The sequence below is a fragment of the Entelurus aequoreus genome, linkage group LG13 (genome assembly GCF_033978785.1).
Source record: "Entelurus aequoreus isolate RoL-2023_Sb linkage group LG13, RoL_Eaeq_v1.1, whole genome shotgun sequence".
In the NCBI taxonomy this organism is placed as follows: domain Eukaryota; kingdom Metazoa; phylum Chordata; class Actinopteri; order Syngnathiformes; family Syngnathidae; genus Entelurus; species Entelurus aequoreus.
In genome coordinates this window covers 66,744,978-66,770,943 of record NC_084743.1, presented here as the reverse complement: position 1 = coordinate 66,770,943, position 25,966 = coordinate 66,744,978, and the positions used below count along the sequence as shown (strand labels likewise).

Below are 25,966 nucleotides of genomic sequence, written 5' to 3'. Positions count from 1 at the left end.
TGCTGCATTTGGGCCATAATTCTTGTTGTGTTATTCCAATTTACATATTTTTTTCCTAAGAGGGTTTTTTCATGTTAAAAAAAAAAAAAAATTAATGTCCAATCTTTTCACAGGTGTAAGAGACACTGGCGGCTCTTCCACAATATCTCAGAGCTAAACAGGACATAAAAGTCCTTCATTTTTCATACAACATAAAAACATCTTGGATTCTCTTTTAATTGACCGTTTTTGCTCGAATCTCTCAATTTTAGCACTAAACAAAAAGACCAACCATGCAATGCTTTAAAAAATTGTTTTTATCCTTTTGATCAAATAAAATTATGTATTCTATTAATTTAGACTTGTGACATTATCTGATCAAGGGGGCTTCAAATAGGACAACATCTTTATATATTTTTTAAGACTTTAGTTCATTGAGAAATGTAAGCCATGAAGTAAAAAAAAAAAAAAAAAGAAGAAATGAATCCAAAATGTTTTACGTCCTTCAAAAACTTAAGGACTTTAATGTCCTGTTCAGCTTGAAAGATAATTAAAATTGAATGCTCCCAGAGTGTTAAGGATGCAGCTATGGAATTTTTCAGTAATCGGATATTCTACTGCAAATTCCTTCAAATAATCCTGATTAAGGGATGTAACGATATGAAAATTTCATATCACGGTTATTGTCACCAAAATTATCAGTCATTATCAAATTGTTGAATGTGCTCAAAAAAGTACTCATATACACCTATAAACAAGTTTAGTTTTTTTAAATACAATAATAACCACACAAAAAACCTGTGTTGGGTGCATCACATCGGATTTATGTGATGTCACGCAAATTCTCTTCCTGTTGTCATATTGCTTTGAGTATCGATCGATCGATCTGTCTCTAAGAGAGCACAGCCTGTAGACTAAATAGGCACAATTTAATAATATCTTGTCGTTTTTGATGGCGAAAGACATTTCTTGTTTTCATGTTAGCTAGCTAGCGCTAGACTTTTTCTCTATTAAATGAGCAGTGTCACCGGTCCGTGAGTTTATCAAAGTGTCATCAACCACGATTTTACAGTAATTCTAACTTGAAACGGTAATATTAACCGTGGGAAGTTTGACCGTGGTTTATCATTATACCGTTTATCATTACATGCATCAAACTTTAGACCAATGTTTCGCTGAAAATGGCCCAAAATTGCATTTTCGGCTTTATAGTGATATGCACAATGTGCAGTGTGTACAATAACAAATTAAGCATTTAGCTCTTTGACATGGTGTGAAAAAATGCTTTAACTGCAGGCCATTAGTTACGGTTTTGATCAAGAGGTGACCAATAATAATGACCACACAACATGGTGGTGCTGAGGATGCTATATTCCGACATCAACAGGGGACTGGTGTTTGTTTCCCATCCTGCCCTGAAGGGGAAAGAAACAGGAAGCAGACACTTCCGTCTCTCTTGCACAATAATAGACACCTGAGTCGAACTGACCATCCATGTCTCTGACCACCTGGACCAGACGCTGGACCTCACTTGACCCTGCCTCACCCTGGTGCACGCCTGGGGTCAACTAGGTGGCAGGAGTCAACAATCACTATACTAAGAAGGAGCGTGCATGTGGCATCAACCTGCACGTCCATGACCTTTCACCAAATGTGCTTTTGGGCCTAAACCCTAACCAGGCACCAACCACAACATTGCGTCTCTGCGCTGCTGACTTGTCTACATGGAAGAAGATCCTCCTTCGACTCTTTGCTGGATTCCCACGTTATATACTAATGTAACAATTCAATAATTGTACCCACTCGGTATCCATTGCAGCCGGTCACCCCAAAAGGGGGGGTCCCCAAATCTACGGCCCGTCCCGTCCTAATGTTTCTTCTTTTCCCCAGCTCGGGCTTTTGAAGTTTTTCCTTGGGTTCAGAGCAGGGGGATGCTGTTATGGTTTGTAAAGCCCTTTGAGGCACTTGTGATTGAGGGCTATATAAATGTATTGTGATTGATTGATTTATCGCACCATTATCTACAGACTGATCTGGCTTAACGAATGCCACAATGAACCTTCGTAAGATCTGGTCTTACACGCTAACATTAGCTTACAGCTACAGAGCGACATAACTTAGTTTTTCTAACCATGGGAAAATCTTGAAAAAACAAGACTAGTGTGCGATCATTGGACCTAATTAATCGTACCGTATTTTTCAGACTATAAGGCGCACTTAAAATCGTTTAATTTTCTAAAGAATCCACAGTGCGTCTAAAGTACAGATTAATTCTGGTTGTGCTTACCGACCTCGAAGCAATTTTATTTTGTACATGGTGTAAACATAAGTGTGAAAACTCTTTTTATTACCTATTATGTGTTATATGTGTTTTATGTTGCACGATTGCACCAAGAAAAATTCCTAGTTTGCGAACCCGTTCTCAAACAATGGCAATAAAAACGATTCTGATTCTGACCAGTAGATGGCAGCCACACATAAAAGATACATGTAGGCTGCAGGACGACTGTTTAATTAATGACGCGAGCAAGTACCCGTAAGCAAGCAACACCAAAATGTTGATGTTTCATTGAGAATACAGAGCAATCTGTCAAAATGTTTTAGTACGACTTTGATAAGTTACGAAGCCGCACCACTTGATGGAACGCAGAACATTACAGCTACTGTAATCAGATGTACTGTGCTTTAACATTATTATGGTGTGTGTATAAGGATTCCAAAATGGCACCTAATAGGAGACATTATTTGGCAATATTATGCAAAACCAACTTTTCGTACCTACTGGTATCTACTACCTGCTGATGTATATTTGGGATCTGCATAAGTTTTGAAAATGTGTGCATGTTTGTAGTCAATAGGCTCCTTTTTCTCTCTCTTGTTGTAGGGCATTTTAGACATGTGATATTATCTGATCAAGGGACCTTCAAAAGGGACAACATAAAAACAATATATATATTTCTTAAGACTTGAGTTCATTGAGAAATGAAAGCGATAAAGTAAAAAAAAAAAAAAGACTAGAAAATGTTTTTTATGTCCTTCAAAAACTTAAGGACTTTCATGTCCTGTTCAACTTGAAAGATAATTCAAATTGAATGCCCCAAAGGATTAAGCTATGGAATATTTCAATAATCGGATATTATACTGCAAATTCCTTCAAATAATCCTGATTAAGGGATGTAACGATACCTCTGTAGGAGTGTAGGCAGAGAAACGACGGAGATTTATTCCTCTTTGGAGAGCCAAGTAACACTCCGTTTATTTTCAGAGAGAACAACACAACTACCAAACTGTCGCACAGGTAATCACGTCAGCACCACAGAGGTGTGTCTCAACACTTCAAAGTAAAAGCACCTATGCACCTATGCAAGTAAACATGGGCTAGAACGCAGTGAATTATAACCGTAATAATTAATACGTGTCCTGTGTGTGTATATCCACCACACACGTCCCCCCAGAATTCACAAGAACTGGCCCAGTGAAACGACCAGGGACCCGAATGACCCGCCCAAAGCGATTCCGAAGCTCCTGGGCAGGTGGAGGGGGGTGAAGCGGGAGGGTGACAGCCGGCTGCTGACGGCGAGCAGACGTCGGTTGGCAGTGTGGGGGTCGACCGCGACGTGGTGCCTGAGCCACCTCAACTGAACGGCCCAAATCCAGGTGGGCTGGCTTCAGCCGGTCCACTGAGACGCGATCCAGTCTGCCCCCAATGTCAATGACAAATGTCTTATCCCCAGCCTCCACAACCCGATAAGGACCGTCGTATGGTGGTTGCAAGGGCCCCCTATGGGCATCGTGGCGGATGAACACGTACCCCCGCTGCTCGCAGGTCAGGGGGAATGTGCACCTGGGGCAAGCAGTGGTGCGAGGTCGGGACTGGTAGGAAGGTACGGGCAGTGTCCATGAGGCTACGCCGCTGGTCAGAAGCAGACCAGGGGGACTGTAGTGCGGGGTATAAATTCACCTGGGACTCTGAGGGTCTGGCCATAAACTAACTCCGCTGAGGAAGACAGGAGGTCCTCTTTAGGCGCAGTTCTAATCCCCAGCATCACCCACGGGAGCTTGTCGACCCAGCCGTCGTCTGTGAGAGAAGCCTTAAGGGCCGGCCTTCATGTCCCTGTGAAAACGTTCACACATGCCGTTTGCTTGAGGGTGGTATGCTGTAGTGCGGTGGAGTGAGACACCCAACTGACAGGCAACAGTATTCCAGAGCTCGGAAGTAAACTGGGGGCCACGATCAGACGAAAGGTCAGATGGGGCACCATACCGGGCGACCCAGGTACCAATGAAGGCCCGAGCCACATCAGCTGATGTCGTTGCCGACAGTGGGACAACCTCCGGCCAACGGGTGGTCCGGTCCACCATAGTCAGAAGGTGAGTAAATCCCCTGGAGGGAGGAAGGGGTCCTACCAGGTCAACGTTGACGTGGTCAAAACGTCTTTCGGGAACTGCAAACTGCTCCAACGGGGCCTTAACATGGCGATGGATCTTAGCGCGTTGGCATGCCACACAGGTCCTGACCCAGTCGCGAATGTCCTTCTTGAGGCCATGCCAGACAAACTTTGCTGCCACGAGACGCTGTGACGGCTTGCTGCCTGGGTGCGAGAGGCCATGTATGGCGTCGAAAACTTGCCGTCTCCAGACCTGCGGCACCACAGGACGGGCAGGTCCAGAGATACGTCGCAGAGCAGCGTTGTGCCGGCATCGCCGAACGGGACGTCCGCCAACTGGAGGCCAGTGACCGCTGTTCTGTACGCCTGAATGTCGGGGTCCGAAACTTGGTCCACAGCCATTCGGGCATAGTCTATTCCAAGGTGGACAGCACCAATGACCACACGGGAGAGGCAGTCAGCCACGGGATTGTCTTTTCCTGACACATGTTTAATGTCCGTGGTAAATTCAGAAATAAAAGCTAGGTGGCGCTGTTGCCTGGCAGACCATGGTTCCGACACCTTGGCCATGGCGAAGGTCAAAGGCTTGTGATCCACAAAGGCAGTGAACGGACGGGCTTCCAGCAGGAAACGGAAATGACGGATGGCTAAATACAGGGCGAGGAGTTCACGGTCAAAAGTGCTATATTTCTGCTCACTGGACCTAAGTTGGCGGCTGAAAAAAGCGAGAGGTTGCCAAACACTATTGACCAACTGCTGGAGAACAGCACCAACAGCATAGTCTGAGGCGTCCGTGGTCAGAGCAACAGGGGCGTCAGGCACCGGGTGAGCCAGCATAGTTGCGTCCGCGAGTGCATCCTTTGTAGCAGAGAAAGCTGCCAACATGTCCGTGGACCAAGAAAGGGCATGCTTAGAAGTTTTTTACCCTTGAGAGCGCTGTATAGGGGGCGCATAAGGTCGGCAGCCCGAGGCACAAAACGGTGGTAAAAATTGACCATGCCGCAGAACTCTTGTAGAGCCTTGACAGTGTGAGGCTACGGAAGCCCCAACACTGCCTCCACCTTTGACGGCAGAGGAATCGCCCCTGCTGTAGTGATGTGGTGGCCCAGGAAATCCATGGAAGACAGTCCAAACTGGCATTTCGCTGGGTTGATGATCAAGCCGTGCTGCTGGAGACGACTGAAGAGAAGACGCAGGTGTGATAGGTGCTCTGCCTCAGACGTGCTGGCCACTAGGATATCGTCCAGGTAGACAAAAACGAATGACAAGTCACGCAGCACCGTGTCCATCAATCGCTGAAAGGTCTGGGCAGCATTTTTTAGTCCGAATGGCATCCGTAGAAACTCAAAAAGCCCGAATGGGGTAATCACCGCTGTTTTGGGAATGTCCTGAGGCTGAACTGGTACCTGGTGATAGCCCCGGACGAGGTCCACTTTAGAAAAAATAGACGCACCCGCCAGGTGGGCAGAAAAGTCATGGATGTGTGGAATAGGGTACCGGTCCGGCGTAGTGACAGCATTAAGGCGTCGGTAGTCGCCGCACGGGCGCCAACCACCATTGGGCTTTGGGCACCAGGTGAAGGGGGGAGGCCCAGGGACTGTTCGACCGGCGGACGATGCCAAGGCGTTCCATGGCGTCGAACTCAGCTCTTGCGGATACTGAGCTTGTGTGGGTCAAGGCGCCGGGGCTTTGGCGTGCACAGGCGGGCCATTGGTGGAGATGTAGTGCGACACACCATGTTTGGCGGAGGCGGAGGAGAAGGTAGGTGCGGTGATGTCTGAGAACTCCTTGAGGAGGTGAGAAAAGTCATCAGCGGGCGAGAGGGCACTGGACAGCTTCGTCGGGGCAGTGTCACTGTGTTCACAGGGAAATGAGCCGAATGTTTCAGCGTGGACGAGGCGGCGGTTCCTCACATCCACTAGAAGCTTGTTGGCAAACAAGAAATCAGCACCCAACAGGGGAGTGGACACCTTTGCTGACACAAAATCCCAGGTAAAAAACGCTGACCAGCAAAACTCACTGTCACAGTGCGTGTGCCAAAGGTGTGGATTGTGCTGCCATTTGCGGCCAGAAGGGGGGGGCCACACGGCCCTGCTCGAATGTCTGTGGCTGATGCTGGCAGCGCACTCATATGGGCACCTGTGTCACAAAGAAAGCGACGACCGGAGAGGGAGTCAGTAATAAACAGCAAGCCGCTGGTACGGCCGTCACCCACGGCTGCTAATAGGTGGCGGCCGGTGCGTTTCCCGACGCACTGAATGTACAGGGGGGAAGGCATTTCTTGGCTTTGTTGCCAAACTTGGTGGTAGAAACACAATCCTCCTGACTGCTTTGCACGTCGGGGCACAGTAGTGGTGGCAGAGATGGAGTATGGCTGGTGCATATGGTCATCACTGGTGGCAGTAGACGTGGAAGGGGGCGTGGCTGCAAAACATTTCTTCCCAGCTGAGAAAAATTTGTCCGCCTCCCTGGCCAACTGGCGAAAATCCGTAATAGATGAATTCGCAAGTGCCAAACGCACCTGTTCTGGAAGCTGCTGCAGGAATAGTTCTTTGAAAAGAAAACACGGCTGATGGTCTCCCAGCAGAGCCAGCATGTGATCCATCAGCTCAGAAGGCTTACTGTCGCCGAGACCGGGAAGTGAGAGGAGTTGGCGCGCACGTTCGGATTCAGAAAGTCCAAAAGTCTCCAGTAGATGCGCCTTCAGAGCGGCGTATTTGTTGCGTGCAGGAGGACGTTCTAGCAGACTCACCACTCTCCCCGCAGTTGAGCTTGTAAGGGACGCCACCACATGATAAAACTTTGTTTCGTCCGCCGTAATGTCTTTGATGGCGAATTGAGCCTCCGCCTGTGCGAACCACGCAATTGCGTTCCCTTCCCAAAAGTCGGGCAACTTTAGTGTAGCAGACATGTTCAGTAAACTCTGGAAACGTCCAAGAGTAAAAAGGGGTCACCAATGTAGGAGTGTAGGCAGAGAAACGACGGAGATTTATTCCTCTTTGGAGAGCCAAGTAACACTCCGTTTATTTTCAGAGAGAACAACACAACTACCAAACTGTCGCACAGGTAATCACGTCAGCACCACAGAGGTGTGTCTCAACACTTCAAAGTAAAAGCACCTATGCACCTATGCAAGTAAACATGGGCTAGAACGCAGTGAATTATAACCGTAATAATTAATAAGTGTCCTGTGTGTGTATATCCACCACACCTCCTCCATTGTTGCCAATTCTAGCTTTCAGCTCTAATTTCTGTCAGCAGACTCGCTATGGAAGCGCTAAAAACTACCATTACAACAAAAATGACGAGCAGAAGACGCTGTCAAAGTGGAGTCACGTAAATAAGACCGCTCTCAAAACGGCACATCCTGAAGAGACGGTCAGAAAGCAACTTAAAGATGGTCTGTAAAACATAATCTTTGCAACATAACATTACAACAACCATTACATGTTATGTAGACCACAAGGAAGTGTTTTAAATGTAGGAAAAAAACAGAATATGACCAGAGGAACTGCACTTTTTTTGGAATTTTGCCAATTGTTCACAATCATTATGAAAGACATGATAACAGATGTATTTTTTGAACGCATTCTAACTCGTAGATAAACAAGTCTACTTACAGCAATAAAGGACCATGAAAGGTCCTCTATTCCGCCCATAAAACCCAATAAAAAAATGTCCAAAGAGCGCCAACAATACTCTATTTGCATTTCGTGACTTGAATATTAACCAAGTATTAGTGATAATGTATTGTTAACATTAGCGCTAATCCAGACAAACTATTTATAGCGGCGCCATGATCACGGGCTTATGTGCAAATGTTGACATGATCAACTGATGAGCTGCTTCGTTTCCTTGCTCGTCAAACTTTATTCTACATTAAAAATCAAGCCTCAGACCTGGATGGTAGTGGGATGGGCACGTATTCCAACAAGTTGGTACACTTTGACAGCCAATTTAGGCCCGGAAATGGCGAGAACGACACGAAAAGACGCTTGGTTCCACTCCTCTTTTCTTCTCCAGGATTATGAGTCATTCTTCATCTAAACGGGAATATATGAACATCCGAGCAGTCTGCATTCTAATGACAGCAGACCTTGTTCAGTAAGTGATGTTTTATTATGTTTGTTGGCTGTCTGCAGTGAGTAGATATCAGTGATGGAGTTGGAAAAAAAGTGAACGTCGTGATGCGTTTTTTAAAATTCCGATTGTGTATGCTTAAAATGAGCAAAATACCGTATTTTACTGACTATAAGGCGCACTTAAAATCCTTTTTTTTCTTTCTCAAAACTCGACAGTGCGCCTTATAACCCGGTGCGCCTAATGTAAGGAATAATTTTGGTTGAGCATACCCACCTTGAAGCAATTTTATTTGGTACATGGTGTAATGATAAGTGTGACATAAGAGATACGTGTAGACTGCAATATGATGGGTCTCAAGTAAACAACACCAACATTTTATATGTTCATTTGAAAATATAGAACATTACACACACGGTGCTCAACAATCGATCAAAATGTTTTAGTACAACTTTGGTAAGCTATGAAGCCGCACCACTTGAAGGATTGTCGGCGCATTAAACATACAACTATTATTATGGAGTGTGTATAAGGTAAGACATTATCTGCCGTTTTGTTTCACAATATTAGACAAAAGCAACTTTTCTTACCTTCTGGTACCTGGTACCTGTATTTGGGATCTGCATAAATCCTCAAAAATTTGTAGTCCACGTCGACACCGTAGTCCATAAGCTTCTTCTTTTTCTCTATCTTCTTGTTATGGGACATTCATCCTCCGCTGTTGCCATTTCTAATATAAAGTAGTGTAAAGTTCTTACTTATATCTGTCAGTAAACTCGCCATGAAAGCGCTAAAACATACCGGTGTAGTGAGTTTACATTATTCACCCAAGGAACTTTAGTTATTAAGAGTTCCGGTCAGACGGTTTTTCACGGGACATTTCCGGTGTGGTTGTATTCGGATGAGGATATGCTGCTCCGTTATTAATTTAAGTAAAGCCTGAATGTCATTAAAACCGTTAGCTCCATCTTTTGACACTTATAACACTCCCGTCCTTGCACGCTACACCGCTACAACAAAGATGACGGGGAGAAGATGCTGTCGAAGGTGAGTCACGTAAATAAGACCGCCCACAAAACGGCGCATCCGGAAGACACTGTCAGAAAGCGGCTTGAAGATGATCTGTAAAACATCATCTATGCAACATTTTGACCAGAGAACCACCATTACATGTTATGTACACCACAAAGAAGTGTTTTCAATTTAGAAAAAAAATAAATATATAGGACTCCTTTAACCTCTAAAGGCCTTAGTGGCCACATGCGTGGACAGCACCTTTTAGCTCTTATTTCCAAAATTGTGTACACTACTGAATTGGGGTTTTATGCCGACATATGGACACTTATACTGCTATCTGGTGGTGTCAGAAGAGTATAACATACAATTTAATTTGGAAAAAAAAGTGTAAAAATAAAAATTAGCATGTCACTAAACATGAAGTACACGTTTGTTACTTATGGACTAAGTACATCATATAAAAATATTATTTTTCGTTTTTATTCTAATTAGGGTCCAATAAGCCCAATAGCAAAGAGAAATAAAAAAATAATGTAAACAAACAGCTTGGGCCTTAAGAGGTTAATGCACCCTATAATCTGGTGGGCCTAATATATGAAAAAAGATCAAAATTTGACCATTCATCGGCAGTGCGCCGAAAATATGGTATGCAAATATTAAATGTTATTATAAATGTGCCTGTTACTACATTACATGTATACTTACATCATGTATATAAAACCTTAATGGAGGTGTTTGGATGTTTTTTTTAAGCGCTTTGTAGGCAGAATAGTGCGGTTCCCTGGTGGCTTTTTCCGCAACTGGTCCAAGTCCCAAACCTAAATCCCTAGCGCTCAGCCTCCGCTCTCCATCCCTCTCGTTCCACCATCCCTCCGACTCCTCCCTCTTCACCCCGCCGTGTCACCCGGTGGACGGGTCGGGGCGATCAACAGGCGTTACACTCGGCTAAGCGCTCATTGTGCACGTGAATGCGGCGAGGGTGGGATGGACGGAGAGAAAGAGAGATGGAGATGGGCATTGTGTGTTAAAGAGTGCAAACAGTGGGCCAGGCCCTGCGCCTCCCCGATTTAGCCTCACATCAAAGCCAAGCAAACACACGCCCACCCACCGAATGTCTGACCCTTCATTCTTACACACACACACACACACACACACACACACACACACACACACACACACACACACACACACACACACACACACACACACACACACACACACACACACACACACACACACACACACACACACACACACACACACACACACACACCCTTCTGCTCCCTGCTTTCCTTGAACAACATCGCCATGTCTAAACACGCTTCCTGGTTGATGATACGCCTCTAATTGGACAGTGAACATACTCTGCTTGCCAAGAAATACCACTTCAGTCTCTGCATGCTCAGTTTAGCACTGAAGAAGAGGAAGGAGGAGGAGGGATCATTTTGCTGCCAGTCTAAGTTGACACTTGCTTCAGGCGAGAACACGCTTATGAGTAATGCACGATGGCTTTTCACTTAACCGCTGCAAATAAAGTTGCGTGCGGCTGAGTAATAGGCAGTTGCCCTGCGAAAACTCTCGGAGTGCATACGCAACACACACTGCGATTTGTGTGTGTGTGTGTGCTACGAGAGATGCATGAGGGATGCGCGCGAAGCGAAGCTCCGTCTTCCCTGCAGCAGTGACGGCTCACTGGGGGGTTGGGGGACAGGATTAAAAAAAGACGAGTGTCACCTCATGGCTGAGTTATAGCACTCATAACGCACACGGTGACACACATCCACATCGAGCGCGGACGTAAACATCCCGTTTGAAACACTTGACACACACCAGCACATCTGTAAACATGTGGCACACGTCACACATACTAGCCATCGCTCAGCATGGACATTAGAGTAATACGACACTATGAAAATCATGTGTATGCAAGAAAAACTCTTGATGAATATTTAAACTGTAATAATAAAAACGGAGGAAAACAAGTCATCTAGCACAAAGATAAATATGTGGGGGGCGTTTGTGACTCCAGTGTGTTCACATTTAAATGACACATTATGCTTCTCCCAAGCAGGTGGAGGCCCTTGAATAAAAAAAAATGACCACAGACTCCTGATGGAGGGGGAAAAAATCTGCCGAAATTGGATTTGGCCCGGTCTTAACCTCAGCCCCTCTCTGTGTTGTGTGTGTTCTGGGGGCCAGGAGGCTAATTTAATTTGTTGGACCGAGAGACGGGGGACAGAGTAAAGCCCTTCTGTTACTCTAAAAGTTGCTATTCTGAAGACCTGCAGTAACAACGCAAGCGGAGACACGGCACACAATAACTCATGAGGACAGCTGCGTGATGCCGAGATGGGACACCGAGTCATGAAAGGCATCATTTAACCCGCAAAGCATCGGTTTCTGCAGGGGTCCCCCTCCCGCCACCCCATTCCTCCTCTTACATTTTACTTATACCACGGAGTCATTTTTCATGGTATAATAAAACATTAGACCTGAACGGGAGCAGCTCTATCATGGTAGTAGCGTCTTTTTGTCGTATGCCATAAGTTATGATTCAAATAATTCAATGTGGACATTTTATTTTCAAGTGTTTTATATTTATATATGGTGCTATGGCTGTCAAACTTGCAATCAATCACAAAAAACAGCATAAACCACTCCCTCTAGGAATTTGCAATGTCATATTTGTCTACTGTCGCTAGTCAACTGTCTTATCAAAAATGATGTTTGCTTCTAGCGTAGACAAAGCACGAACAACAGCATGTAACAATATATCAACTCTTTATTGCTTAAATGGTTGTTCTCCCTCTGGGTAATGTAGTATAGTCATAAACATTTAGCAACACACCGGCATCCGAGTTTACAAGTGTGTACATATTTATTCAATCTTTATTTAGCCAGAGTAAGGCAATTAAGAACAGATTTTCATTAGCATTGCCGACCTAGCAAAGAGCCAGCATTTACATGACAGAGATGTTGAAGTGTGATGATGATCTGTCATTGTCTCTCATTTACCAACAAAAGGTACCGCTATAGATTGCTCTCAACAGTTTATGAATGCTCTTAACGTGTTTATTAATGTTCATTTTACTTCATGTTTAAGATGAACAAACACTTTGACATAAAACATACACTAAGACTGTCTGCAACATTCACTAATTAAACTCGTATCCCACAAGTTTCTTTCTGCAATTTACTGAATCATTACTATTAGACATATTTCATCAAAACAGTACAGTTATTTGACAATGAGCTACCACTATTTGCTTTTACCGCCATCGTGTGTCTACTTTTAAGTCTATGCGGTATAAAACAAGTAAAACATCAATACAGTATTTGTTTTCCAATTATTGTTGCAATCCTGTGCTTTTTGAGGGTAAGGTTACAAGTAGCGATGTCCGATAATGGCTTTCTTGCCGATATCCGATATTGTCCAACTCTTAATTACCGATTCCGATATCAAACCGATACCGATATATACAGTCGTGGAATTAACACATTATTACGCCTAATTTTGGTGTGATGCCCCGCTGGATGCATTAAACAATGTAACAAGGTTTTCCAAAAGAAATCAACTCAAGTTATGGAAAAAAATGCCAACATGGCACTGCCATATTTATTATTGAAGTCACAAAGTGCATAATTTTTTTTGACATGCCTCAAAACAGTAGCTTGGAATTTGGGACATGCTCTCCCTGAGAGAGCATGAGGAGGTTGAGGTGGTGTGGGGTGAGGGTAGCGGGGGGTGTATATTGTAGCATCCCGAAAGAGTTAGTGCTGCAAGGGGTTCTGGGTATTTGTTCTGTTGTGTTTATGTTGTGTTACGGTGCCGATGTTCTCCCGAAATGTGTTTGTCATTCTTGTTTGGTGTGGGTTCACAATGTGGCGCATATTTGTAACAGTGTTAAAGTTGTTTATACGGACACCCTCAGTGCGACCTGTATGGCTGTTGACCAAGTATGCATTGCATTCACTTGTGTGTGTGAAAAGCCGTAGATATTATGTGATTGGGCCGGCACGCAAAGGCAGTTCCTTTAAGGTTTATTGCCGCTCTGTACTTCTTCCCACGTCCGTGTACCACTCCATATAGCAGCGTTTTAAAAAGTCATATATTTTACTTTTTGAAACCGATACCGATAATTTCCGATATCACATTTTAAAGCATTTATCGGCCGATAATATCGGCAGTCCGATATTATCAGACATCTCTAGTTACAAGGAACACTTACAAGATGGAGGGAACGATTAAATAGTGCTGTCAAATCATACATGTTTTTAAATCAAATTAATCACATTCAATTAATCAATATTTACTTATATAGCCCCAAATCACGAGTGTCTCAAATTCAAAAACATTTTGAATTTGGATCAATCACAATTAATCGGTTGCTACAATTGCTCAATTTGTTTGTGGTACTTTTGCCAACAACAATGCCACAGGTATGTGTATGGTGTTTTAAACAACAACTTTGAAAAGAGAATTAATCGCTGCAATATATGCAAATTACCTTAATTTGAACTAAAGTCTTGCCTGCGATTAATCTGCATTTATACATGATTAACAATATATTTTTTGTGATTAATCACACGTATTAAGTTAGTGCAAACGCAAATTAACCACACAATTTATTTTGACTGCACATTCTTCTTTGACTCAATCATGGATGGTTCCCAGGAAGGCGGCGTGGGTTGTCATACGGTCAATGATCAATGCATACATGTAAAGATGAGTGAGGAGACCCTGACTGATGGCTAACTTAACTTCAAAATACACCTCAACGGGACTTTAGCTAAAACTGTTACCAAGTTTTGAGCAAATAATTGATGTAAATGTGTCAGCCTTTCTGACAATAGAATCAAAATTGCATTAGTGTCAAAATATTGCAGTCTTCTGTAAAGGGACCTATGATATCTGCCTTTACATCACTTTTTTGTGGTCTAGACATTATGTATTGGCTATGCTTTAGTGTAAATGTCTGTCTTTAATGAAAATGCAGAATATACAGTATGCTGATCATCAGAACACCCGCAATACTGGGCGGAAAAGATTCTAATATAGTTACTCAGCATGCACAGTGTGATTTATCAAAATCGAAGGTGCTCTGGGGGCACTGTTTTGCGTCTTTATTTGAAAAGCAAGTGTAAACTGACAACAGTTACGCACACAACTGTGGGAATCCTGCATCCTGCGTGTGTGTGTTAACATTTTTAGGCTGTCAGAAATAAGAAATATTAGACGTGTTGTCTACTCAGCAATATCATTTTATACATTTATAGCTGCAGGATGACTTCAGAGGCGGGTTAAAAAATATTAAACTGATGCGTTTTGGTGTCTTTGTTTTTTCAAGTACCTTGTTTATAGAGCGCACTTATATGTAAGCCACACCCACTAAATTTAAGAAGAAAAAATTGTTTTCCATACATTAGCCGCACCGGACTATAAGCCGCACATATATACGTTGTGAAATGAGTTATTTACATACCTTAACTATTTCCAAATGGTGTCTGTAAAATGGCAGAAAAACATTCCTCGCTATGAACCCACTATCTGTGGAAGATAGCTTTCCAGTCAGCTAAACAGACTCAATAACGCCATGGTGACGTTTTGGTGAATTTACGGAGACATTTGTGAAACTGAAACAATACAAAAAGAACGCCATTGTAAGATAATATTGACAGACACTCATAAACGTGCTAGCATATTAGCTAGTGCTAGCATATTAGCTAATGCTAGCGACGCTCGCTTGATTACATTACAATAGCACATACAAATATGCAATAAAACACTTCTACAAACATCACACATGGGACGGTTTGGAAAGTATAAATAGATTGTGAATCTTACAAACCTTGCTTGGAGTGAGGAATGAAGAATCTATACGAGTAGAAATGCTATGGACGACTAGAAGAAGGAACGGACGGCACTTGTACTTCCGGTTCAAAGCATTTAACAAAAGGAAATACTGTCAACATTCACCCCACAGCATCTGCAGTGAACGGATTTGTACAAAAGATGGCGCCGTAGCACAAACAATACAATAACACTGAAAACTATTTGCATTATGGCCGTTAGAGAAAAGAAACTCAAATTAGATGCACCGTTTTTTTAGCTGCAGGGTTAAAACCGTAGGAATAAAGTAGAATTTACGGTATATGAAAAATGTCTTACAATATGCATTTTCTTGCATTTGGATCATTCGAGATGCGCCGCTGTTGTCATGTTCCACCGCCTCCCTGCAGAGTGCATGTGTCAGCCAGCTTAAAATAGTTACCGTTGTCCATACTTGCCAACCCTCCCGAATTTTCCGTGAGATTTCAGTGCCTCTCCCGAAAACCTCCCGGGACAACCATTCTCCCGAAAATCTCCCGATTTCCAGCCGGACAACTATATTCGGGGCGTGCCTTAAAGGCACTGCCTTTAGCGTCGTCTCTCACCTGAAAAGGAGACTATTATATATGTCTCCGTTATCCATAGGTTTATCTATAACCCATAAAGTAGGCAGGCACGGAGCTATTTCTCAGCATGTGTTTATTCCAGCCGGCACGTTAATACACTGGCACACAACATCTACAAGGCGGCGGCAACGCAGTATTATGGGCCACCTTGCAAGCAACATACCGTTCTCATTTGCGGATCTTTTCCACAAATCCGTGAAGGATATGTTCCCGGATTCAGAGATCGCTCGCCAGTACTCAAATGGCAGAACAAAAGCTACTCAAATAGTGAAAGGTAAGTGTTTTTTTCTTTTTTAAGTAAGCAGCAAGTACAGTACAGTTATAAATTAAATAATGATAAATGGGTTATACTTGTATAGCGCTTTTCTACCTTCAAGGTACTCAAAGCGCTTTGACAGTATTTCCACATTCACCCATTCACACACACATTCACACACTGATGGCGGGAGCTGCCATGCAAGGCGCTAACCAGCAGCCATCAGGAGCAAGGGTGAAGTGTCTTGCCCAAGGACACAACGGACGTGACTAGGATGGTAGAAGGTGAGGATTGAACCCCAGTAACCAGCAACACTACCAACTTCGCCACGCCGCCCCCAGTTAGTAGAACAACTGTGTTTTCATTACTGTTTACTGTACTATATATATATATGTAAGAAATACTTTAATTTCAGTGAATTCTAGCTATAAATATACTCCTCCCTCTTAACCCGGCCCCCCGGCCCTGCCCCCACAACCTCCCAATCTCCCGAATTCGGAGGTCTCAAGGTTGGCAAGTATGGCGTTGTCTTGATTGCGGTTCTATATACTGCAGAAAATGTGTTACATACTATAGATTTGTGCTGTTAGTTCAACAACATCGCACATATGTTGGACAACCTGATAACATGAATCTGCAGCAAATGAGTGTTTCCATGGCCACCGCCAGAAGTACACGCAAAAACCTTATTCAAATAAAGCGGTCTGCACCACTTATCAATTGCAGTCTTAGTAGATCACACCCAATACGCCAACTAATAGTAAACAGTATTTTATAGATGGCACACACTGTTTAGCGCGCGGTATTTGGATTTAGTAGTTCAGGCCCTAACTGTTTCAACATCTCATTATTACCAGTGGTTACAATTCGTCTGCGAGGTTGATATTGGAATCGGACTCTTCAGAATCGAATCGTGGAATATTACTTACTACACACACACACACACACACACACACACACATATACATACACACCTGTGCTGTCGGTTCATGGCAGCCACCATAAGCGCGGTCCAGCCAAGGCGGTGACGGTAGTTAGGATCCACCCCTTCCTGCAACAATCTAATGGGGGTAGAGAACCAGACAGAAGATATCTTATTTTAAACAAAGTCATAAAAGAGACAGAAGGCAGCAATAAGAGCCCTGCATAGGACGTCCATTACATCATTTGCAGCCCGCGTAAAACCAGGTGTGTGTTAAGCTCCGTGCCTGAGGGTGTGCCATCAGGTACTTTTGTGGCACCGCGCTAAGTGTGTGTGTGTGCGAGTGTGTATCCATCTGTCGTCTCTTGTCGCGTGGGCAGATAGAGTGCTTGTTTACAGTCAACACAGTCATGTCTGATCTGCACTCTGCAGGTTGGCTCCGTTTACCTTGCTGGCAGCATTTGGGCAGGGAGAAACTACCACAAACTGTGTCCTCATACTGAGATTTGGTTTTTTTTTAATTATATGGACAAAAATGAAGAACTGTGTGATTTTTGAAATTTTGAACCATCGTATGTTCGGAAAAGCCCTTTTCTGCTTCAGCATGCCCCAGTTTGATGTGGAAGAACCTAAGAGCCCTGACCTCAACCCCATCAAACACCTTTGGATTGTTAACCAGGCCCTCTCACTCAACACTGACCTCTGACCCCACAAATTAACCAGGTTGAACGGACCAATCCATATTTTCTTCCTTTTTCCGACCACATGTCCAAACACTTTTGCCCATATAGAGTGCATGATTAATCGACATCGGGGTTTTAATTAGTGCGATAAATAACCGCAGGGGTGCATTTGAGTGGCAGACATGTTCGCCAATCAGAAATGTTGAGCCTCGCGTTTCTTCGTCCCTCGCTTCAAACAAGGAGAAAAAAGGTCTCACTCTGTGCATCGTTCTCAGCACCTGATCACGTTTAACCGTAAAATTACCTCAACGCAGTAATCTCTCCTGTCTTTTCAATTATACACTATCTTTGTCTCGGTAGGCAGAGAGCGAGACCGCCACACGTACAGAGAGCCTTGCTACTCGCGACTCACTAGTGAGAAGTTCCGCAAAGGAAAAAATACTAGAAGGGAAAAAATACGATTACAATGCCAAATGTCCCGTTGTGGTAATATTTCAGCTTTAAATCGGACGGGCAATATGAGCCCATCAAATAATGCCTTGATGGCAACAAACAAAAAGACAACCAAACCTACAGTACTTTTTCCAACTTGTTCAATATTATATAATATATCCAGCCATCTATTTTTTTCTACCGCTTGTTCCTCTCTGGGTCATATATATATATATATATATATATATATATATATATATATATATATATATATATATATATATATATATATATATATATATATATATATATATATATATATATATATATATATATATATATATATATATATATATATATATACATACATACATACGTACATACGTACGTACATACATACAGTACAGGCCAAAAGTTTGGAGACACCTTCTCATTTCAATGCGTTTTCTTTATTTTCATGACTATTTACATTGTAGATTGTCACTGAAGGCATCAAAACTATGACACCTGTGAAGTGAAAACCATTTCACCTCTTGAAGCTCATCGAGAGAATGCCAAAAGTCTGCAAAGCAGTTATCAGAGAAAAGGGTGGCTATTTTGAAGGAACTAGAATATAAAACATGTTTTCCGTTATTTCACCTTTCTTTGTTAAGTACATAACATAACTCTACATGTGTTCATTCATAGTTTTTGATGCCCTTCAGTGACAATCTACAATATAAATAGTCATGAAAATAAAGAAAACGCATTGAATGAGAAGGTGTCCAAACTTTTGGCCTGTACTGTATATACACATACATACATATGTTCAATTTTTTTGCAAAAATGATAATATATTTTATTTTTTATAGACAGTAATAAGAAATGCACGTTTATATAATTTTAAATAGTTACTTGCATTAGTATTATATTATGTGATTGCATTACATTACAAACACTGGATAGTTGTTATCGGTTATTTCTTCACTTTAAGAGCATGATGTAGACAAAAGCTCTGCACCTGTCTGCATAAAGCCAAATATTTCAAAGTAAATTATTGCATATTGTTCTAATGTGTGGCACCTTGAGACAAGGATATGTTGATTGACAATCTATAAGTACCATGACTTCCTTCACTCGTTATTTGCGCAATTTTGTGCATTTTCATGTATAAAATATAAAAATGGCAAATCGATTCACTACTGCACTTTTTGAGCGAAAAATCGCTATTAGGTTTTTTCCTCAAAATTGTGCATCCCTAATAGAGAGACACGCCTCCCGACACTCTTCACTTTACACATCTGTGACCAAATAACTGGCTCACTGCACTCTCACCTACACCATCTGTCCCCTGTGCATTAACCTGTGGAATTAACACACGCACACCGACAGGTTTGGATGACGTCATATACAAAACTATCAGCATTATTTAACATTCGCTTAGCTACTTTGTGGGGGATTTTAACTCAAGTTCATGACTCACCACTACTGCAATTATTCTAGTGTGCTATGTTTATTGTGCAATATAATCACTCAAGCAGATGGGTGCAGGAATGCAACAATCTCCTGGTTTCTCTTTTTTCAGTTGACTGAGTGCAAAAGCGACAGCAGGAAAAGTCATGGATCAAATGAAGCACCAAATCAGCTTCAGCTTAATTACCTGAAATTAATAATACCTGGTATATATGGCATGCTCATATGCAGGATCATGTATGTATGTCTCTTTAAATGTGGAGTATATAACTTATTTTTCTATGTAATTAAAATAATGTAAATCTAAAAAAAATAAAAAATATGAGTACATTGAGAGTGAATTTTATTGTTTGTTCATGACGAGGAGTTAGTAGACTTAAAGAAATAAATTATTGCACAATAACAACTGTTTGTATATTTGGAAATAAATACAGGAAAATAAAGTAATAACTTCAGATGAAAAGTGTTTTTTTTTTTCAAAACAACATTCACAATACCAACGTTTAGTGTCCCGCAGTTCTCTTCTGCCTCCTACTGGTTACGGGTGGTACTGCAACAACATGATTTTAGGTATGGAAACAGGGAAACTGTAATGGCAACTGCTGTATTTAACATTTGGAACCAATCCTTATCTATTACCTGATTACATCTTCGGGGTTGTTGGTCCTGGCTGCCTCCAAGAGAGCATCCCCTGATGAGGTTAAAACAAAATACATATTTAAAAAAGCACAGCGATTATGTTTCAATAGTGATCATTTGACCTGTTGGTACTACAGTTTATTTTGTATGTACATAGTGTTTTTAAAAATACTTTGTATTTATACAGTTTCTTTCCTGCTCTTTTGTATTGCTTTATTCACAGTGTAATCTTTTCATTGTTTTTAGGTTGACAATTTCAAGAACAGATGAAAAGTAACCTTTCCTGGTAATTCTGGTGCATTTGCAGCAATGTTGATTAATGTGCACTGTCCCAGCCAAATAACCCACCCCACCCAAAAATAAAAAATCAAGACGACTGTATAAAATGGTAAATTATCCAATCCACATGAGTACTATATGCATTTCTTAGGTGCATCTTATAGTATTAGCAATAGTAAAATCAAAAATCAAATTTAGCATATACAATATGTAGTACATACAAAGTATGTCATGTTTTTCTTGTTTTTATTTAAGCTCATATAGCTTCTATTCAATCAATCAATCAATGTTTATTTATATAGCCCTAAATCACAAGTGTCTCAAAGGGCTGTACAAGCCACAACGACATCCTCGGTACAGAGCCCACATATATTGTGTTTTAATGTATGTTCATGTGTATAATTCCAATCACATATTAAACTACACGTCGCTAAACCAGGGGTCATCAACGTTTTCCGGGTCAAGGACCTTTATACCGATGGAAAGATTACATATTTTGCATAATAAATCCTAAATGCACCTTGTTATTGTGCAATACCAAGATATTCAAAGAATACAGTATCGCGCCGCTAATAGCTCGCTGGCAACTAGCGCCACTAATCGCTAGCTTGTAACTTGAACGCTTATACCTAGATATTGTAAATGCTAAGATTATTATGATAATGTTTTTATTTGAAAACCTGTTTCAAATCTGCAATGTATGGTCAGTAGGGTGGCCATGCCACTGTCCTTTATAAAGCAATGTTAATACATGCATGTATGTACTAACATTTAAATTTGATGAAAAATTACAAGTAAATATATAAAAATAATACTGTATTTTTCGGACTATTAGGCACACGTAAAATACTTTCATTTTCTCAAAAATCGACAGTGCGCCTAATAACCTGGTGCGCCTAATATACAGCGTAATTCTGGTTGTGCTTACCTACATCAAAGCAATTGTATTTGGTATATGGTGTAATGATAAGTGTGACCAGTAGATGGCAGTCATACATAAGCGATACATGTAAACTGCAAGTTGACGCCAGTAAACAACACCAAAACTTTAAAAGTTCCATTGAGAATATAGAACAGTACACACGGCGCTCAAAAATCTGTTCAAATGTTTTTAGTACGACTTCGGTAAGCTATGAAGCCGCACCGCTTGATGGATTGTCGGCGCATTAAACATACGAGTAAATAATTAAATAAATGATAAATGGGTTATACTTGTATAGCGCTTTTCTACCTTCAAGGTACTCAAAGCGCTTTGACAGTATTTCCACATTCACCCATTCACACACACATTCACACACTGATGGCGGGAGCTGCCATGCAAGGCGCTAACCAGCACCCATCAGGAGCAAGGGTGAAGTGTCTTGCCCAAGGACACAACGGACGTGACTAGGATGTAGAAGGTGGGAATTGAACCCCAGTAACCAGCAACCCTCCGATTGCTGGCACGGCCACTCTACCAACTTCGCCACGCCGCCCCCCGAGTATTATTATGGTGTGTGTATAAGGACTGCAAAATGGCACCTATTAGCAGACATATTAGCAGACATATTACCTGCCATTTTGTTTCGCAATATTATGCAAAACTAACTTTTGTTACCTTCCGGTACCTACTGATGTGTATTTGGGATCTGCATATGTCCTGAAAATGTGCGCCATGTGATGCCATTTCTAATATAAAAGTAGCATATATTTTGAATTTATATCTGGTCAGTAGACTCGCTATGGAAGCGCTAAAAACTACCGGTACAACAAAGATGACGGGGAGAAGACGGTCAGAAGGCAGCTTGAAGATGGTCTGTAAATCATAATCTATGCAAAATTTTGACAAAAGAACCACCATTACATGTTATGCAGACCACAAGGAAGTGTTTTAAAGGTAGAAAGAAAAAAATCATAGTATAGTAAAACATCAGGATTTTTTGTAAGTGTCAAAAAGTCTGGACTTTTTCCGTCAAAAGTCTGGATTTATTCTGTCAAAAAGTCTGGATTTTTCTTTCAAAAAGTCTGGATTATTCTGTCAAAAAATCAGGATTTTTCATAGTAATCGGTGCGTCCTATGGTCCAAAAAACATGGTATATGATATACATTTTTTAAAAAATTATTTTTGAAAGTTATGAATCGATTTCGAATCGGAATAAATAAGAATCGCGATTCGGATGAGAATCGATGTAATTGTAACATTACATAATAGTTAGTTCAACAATACAATATGGTAGTATTTTTACCTGTGTATTATTGTAGTATTTTCAGTATACATTTTTAATTTATACATTAGTTTAATTCAAACCTTTCCTGCACACGCATTTTAAAATGAACAGTTGTATGGGTGTACTTTTCAATAACGGGTGATCGTGCGATGAGGAGTGTAGATGCGTTAGGTCTCACGTGTGACATGTTTTTGTACATGTTGTGGTTTATGTTGTATTGTTTCCTATGTGAGTAGATTTTTTGAAGTTGTCATTTGTTTTCTCCCATGTACAGTACAGGCCAAAAATTTGGATACACCGTCTTGGCATTCTCTCAATGAGCTTCAAGCACACCTGTAAAGTGAAAACCATTTCAGGTTAATGCCTCTTGAAGCTTATCGAGAGAATGCCAAGAGTGTGCGAAAAAGTAATCAGAGCAAAGGGTGGCTATTTTAAATAAACTAGAATATAAAACATGTTCAGTTATTTCACCTTTTTTTTGTTAAGTACATAACTCCACATGTGTTCATTCATAGTTGTGATGCCCTCAGTGACAATCTACAATGTAAATAGTCATGAAAATAAGGAAAACGCATTGAATGAGAAGGTGTATCCAAACTTTTGGCCTGTACTGTATATAATATGTTAGCTGGAGTGAAATTACGGACTACAGACCAAAATGAACTGATAGCTCAATCTGGTGCAAACTTTGATTAATTGTGAATGTCAGTAATTTCATTTAAAAAGACATATTTAAAAATATGTTAAAACTGCACATATACAATAAAACATAACACTTTAAAGGCCTACGGAAATGATTTTTTTTTATTTAAATGGGGATTCTATGTGTCATACTTGATCATTTCGCGATATTGCCATATTTTTGCTGAAAGGATTTAGTATAGAACATCGACGATAAAGTTCGCAACTTTTGGTCTCTGATTAAAAAAAGCCTTGCCCCTACCGGAAGTAGCGTGACGACACAGGAGGAAGGACTGCTCATATTTTCCTATTGTTTACACCAGCAGCGAGAGAGATTCGGACCGAGAAAGCGACGATTACCCCATTAATTTGAGCGAGGATGAAAGATTTGTGGATGAGGAACGTAAAAGTGAAGGACTAGCGTGCAGTGCAGAACTTATCTTTTTTCGCTCTGACCGTAACTTAGGTACAAGGGATCATTGGATTCCACACGCTCTCCTTTTTCTATTGTGGATCACAGATTTGTATTTTAAACCACCTAGGATACTATATCCTCTTGAAAATGAGAGTCGAGAATGCGAAATGGACATTCAGTGACTTTTATCTCCACGACAATACATCGGTGAAGCTCTTTAGCTACTGAGCTAACGTGATAGCATCGGGCTTTACTGCATATAGAAACAAAACAAATAAGTCCCTGACTGGAAGGATAGACAGAAGATCAACAATACTACCAAACTCTGGACATGTAAATAAACGGTTAATGCTTTCCAGCTTGGCGAAGCTTAATAATGCTGTTGCTAACGACGTCATTGAAGCTAACTTAGCTACGGAACCTCGACAGAGCTATGCTAAAAACATTAGCTCTGCACCTACGCCAGCTCTCATCTGCTCATCACGACCCGTGCTCACCTGCGTTCCAGCGATCGACGGTACGACGAAGGACTTCACCCGATCACCGATGCGGTTGGCGGCCCGGAGCCGGAGGAAGTCAAGGTGAGGTCGTTCGGCTAGCGCGTCTGCTATCCTCAAAGTGCTCCTGGTGGTGTTGCTCTAGTCCGCCGCTAATACACCGATCGCACCTACAGCTTTCTTCTTTGCAGTCTCCATTGTTCATTAAACAAATTGCAAAAGATTCACCAACACAGATGTCCAGAATACTGTGGAATTTTGAAATGAAAACAGAGCTTTTTGTATTGGATTCGATGGGCTCCGAATACTTCCGCTTCCACTGTTGACGTCACGCGCAAACGTCTTCATAATCGAAACGTTTTCAGCCAGAAGTTTGCCGGGAAATTTAAAATTGCACTTTATAAGTTAACCCGGCCGTATTGACATGTTGCAATGTTAAGATTTCATCATTGATATATAAACTATCAGACTGCGTGGTCGGTAGTAGTGGGTTTCAGTAGGCCTGTAAGTTTTAGATGACTGAATAAATAAATAAGAGTATGTGACTTAAACATGAATAAATTAAACACTTATTTGAACAAAATATACAGTTTGAGGTACCTTTGTTATCGGTGTCTTTCTTCAAGCAGAACGCCGCAGCTGCAGCAGATAGCAGGCCGGCAGAGGCCACCTGTGCCCGGGTGGCACCTCCACCTGAGCCTCGGCCCTCACCTCCATCTCCATCTCTCTGCCCGCCCTCCTCCCAGCACGGCTTGTCGTGGCGCCCCCTGCTGGCCAACGCGGCCCAGGAGCTGCGACGGTTCTCCAGGTTTGACAGCCATCTTGGGGCGAGATGGTGGTACTGCACCGACTGGTTCCCGCTGTTAGCCGCGGTGTCATCAGCCAAAATCCCCCGTCGTGAAACCCGGGACGTGGACACGACGGGGTTGCGGTTGTTATCCGTCGTTGGCTCCCGAATGGCCTGACAAGAAGAACCGCCCGCACTGGTCTGGAGGACGCGGCTGCATGGTGACAGGCTGCGTGACCTTCGTATAAGCAGCCTGGTGGGAAGAGACGATAACATGGCGACTATCCACCCGGGAAAAGCAGCTTGGAATAAAAGTCCGTGTTCGTTCGACGCGAGAAAATAACCCAGCGTGTTATGTGTAATGATGCAGCCGCAGTGTCTTTACGTGGGGCTATTTACAACAGCCACTTTCAAAGGGGTCGCGTCATCATGGCGTGGATGGTGCTCGAAGAAGGCGCGGTGCACTCTGGGAAGTGTAGTTTCAGTCACCTCTACAATGTAAACCGTAATGTAATGTAAATGGGACGTAATGTAATGTAAATGAGACGTTCTCGAGCGAAGCGAGTCTTTTGAACGTGCTTTTTTTCATTTTTTTTCATTTCATTTATTTATTTATTTCAGGCAATGACATAAAAAATAATAATAACAAAAAAAGTACAAAGTTGACAACACATAATATAAATTAAAGGCCTACTGAAATGATTTTTTTTTATTAAACGGGGATAGCAGCTCCATTCTATGTGTCATACTTGATCATTTCGCGATATTGCCATATTTTTGCTGAAAGGATTTAGT

The 25,966-nt window shown here is 42.0% G+C and overlaps 1 protein-coding gene across 1 annotated transcript in view; it reads right to left on the bottom strand.

The window, feature by feature from the left end:
- Nucleotides 1–25,642, bottom strand: part of clpb (ClpB family mitochondrial disaggregase) — a 93,280-nt gene extending 67,638 nt beyond the window's left edge. Inside the window, exons 1-3 of the mRNA XM_062068204.1 lie at nt 24,985–25,642; nt 20,305–20,356; nt 17,151–17,237 (exon numbers count right to left, since the gene is read on the bottom strand). Coding sequence (XP_061924188.1) covers nt 17,151–17,237; nt 20,305–20,356; nt 24,985–25,447 — 602 coding nt within the window. The 5' untranslated portion in view covers nt 25,448–25,642. The remainder of the gene's footprint in view (nt 1–17,150; nt 17,238–20,304; nt 20,357–24,984) is intronic.
- Nucleotides 25,643–25,966: the final 324 nt, after the last annotated feature.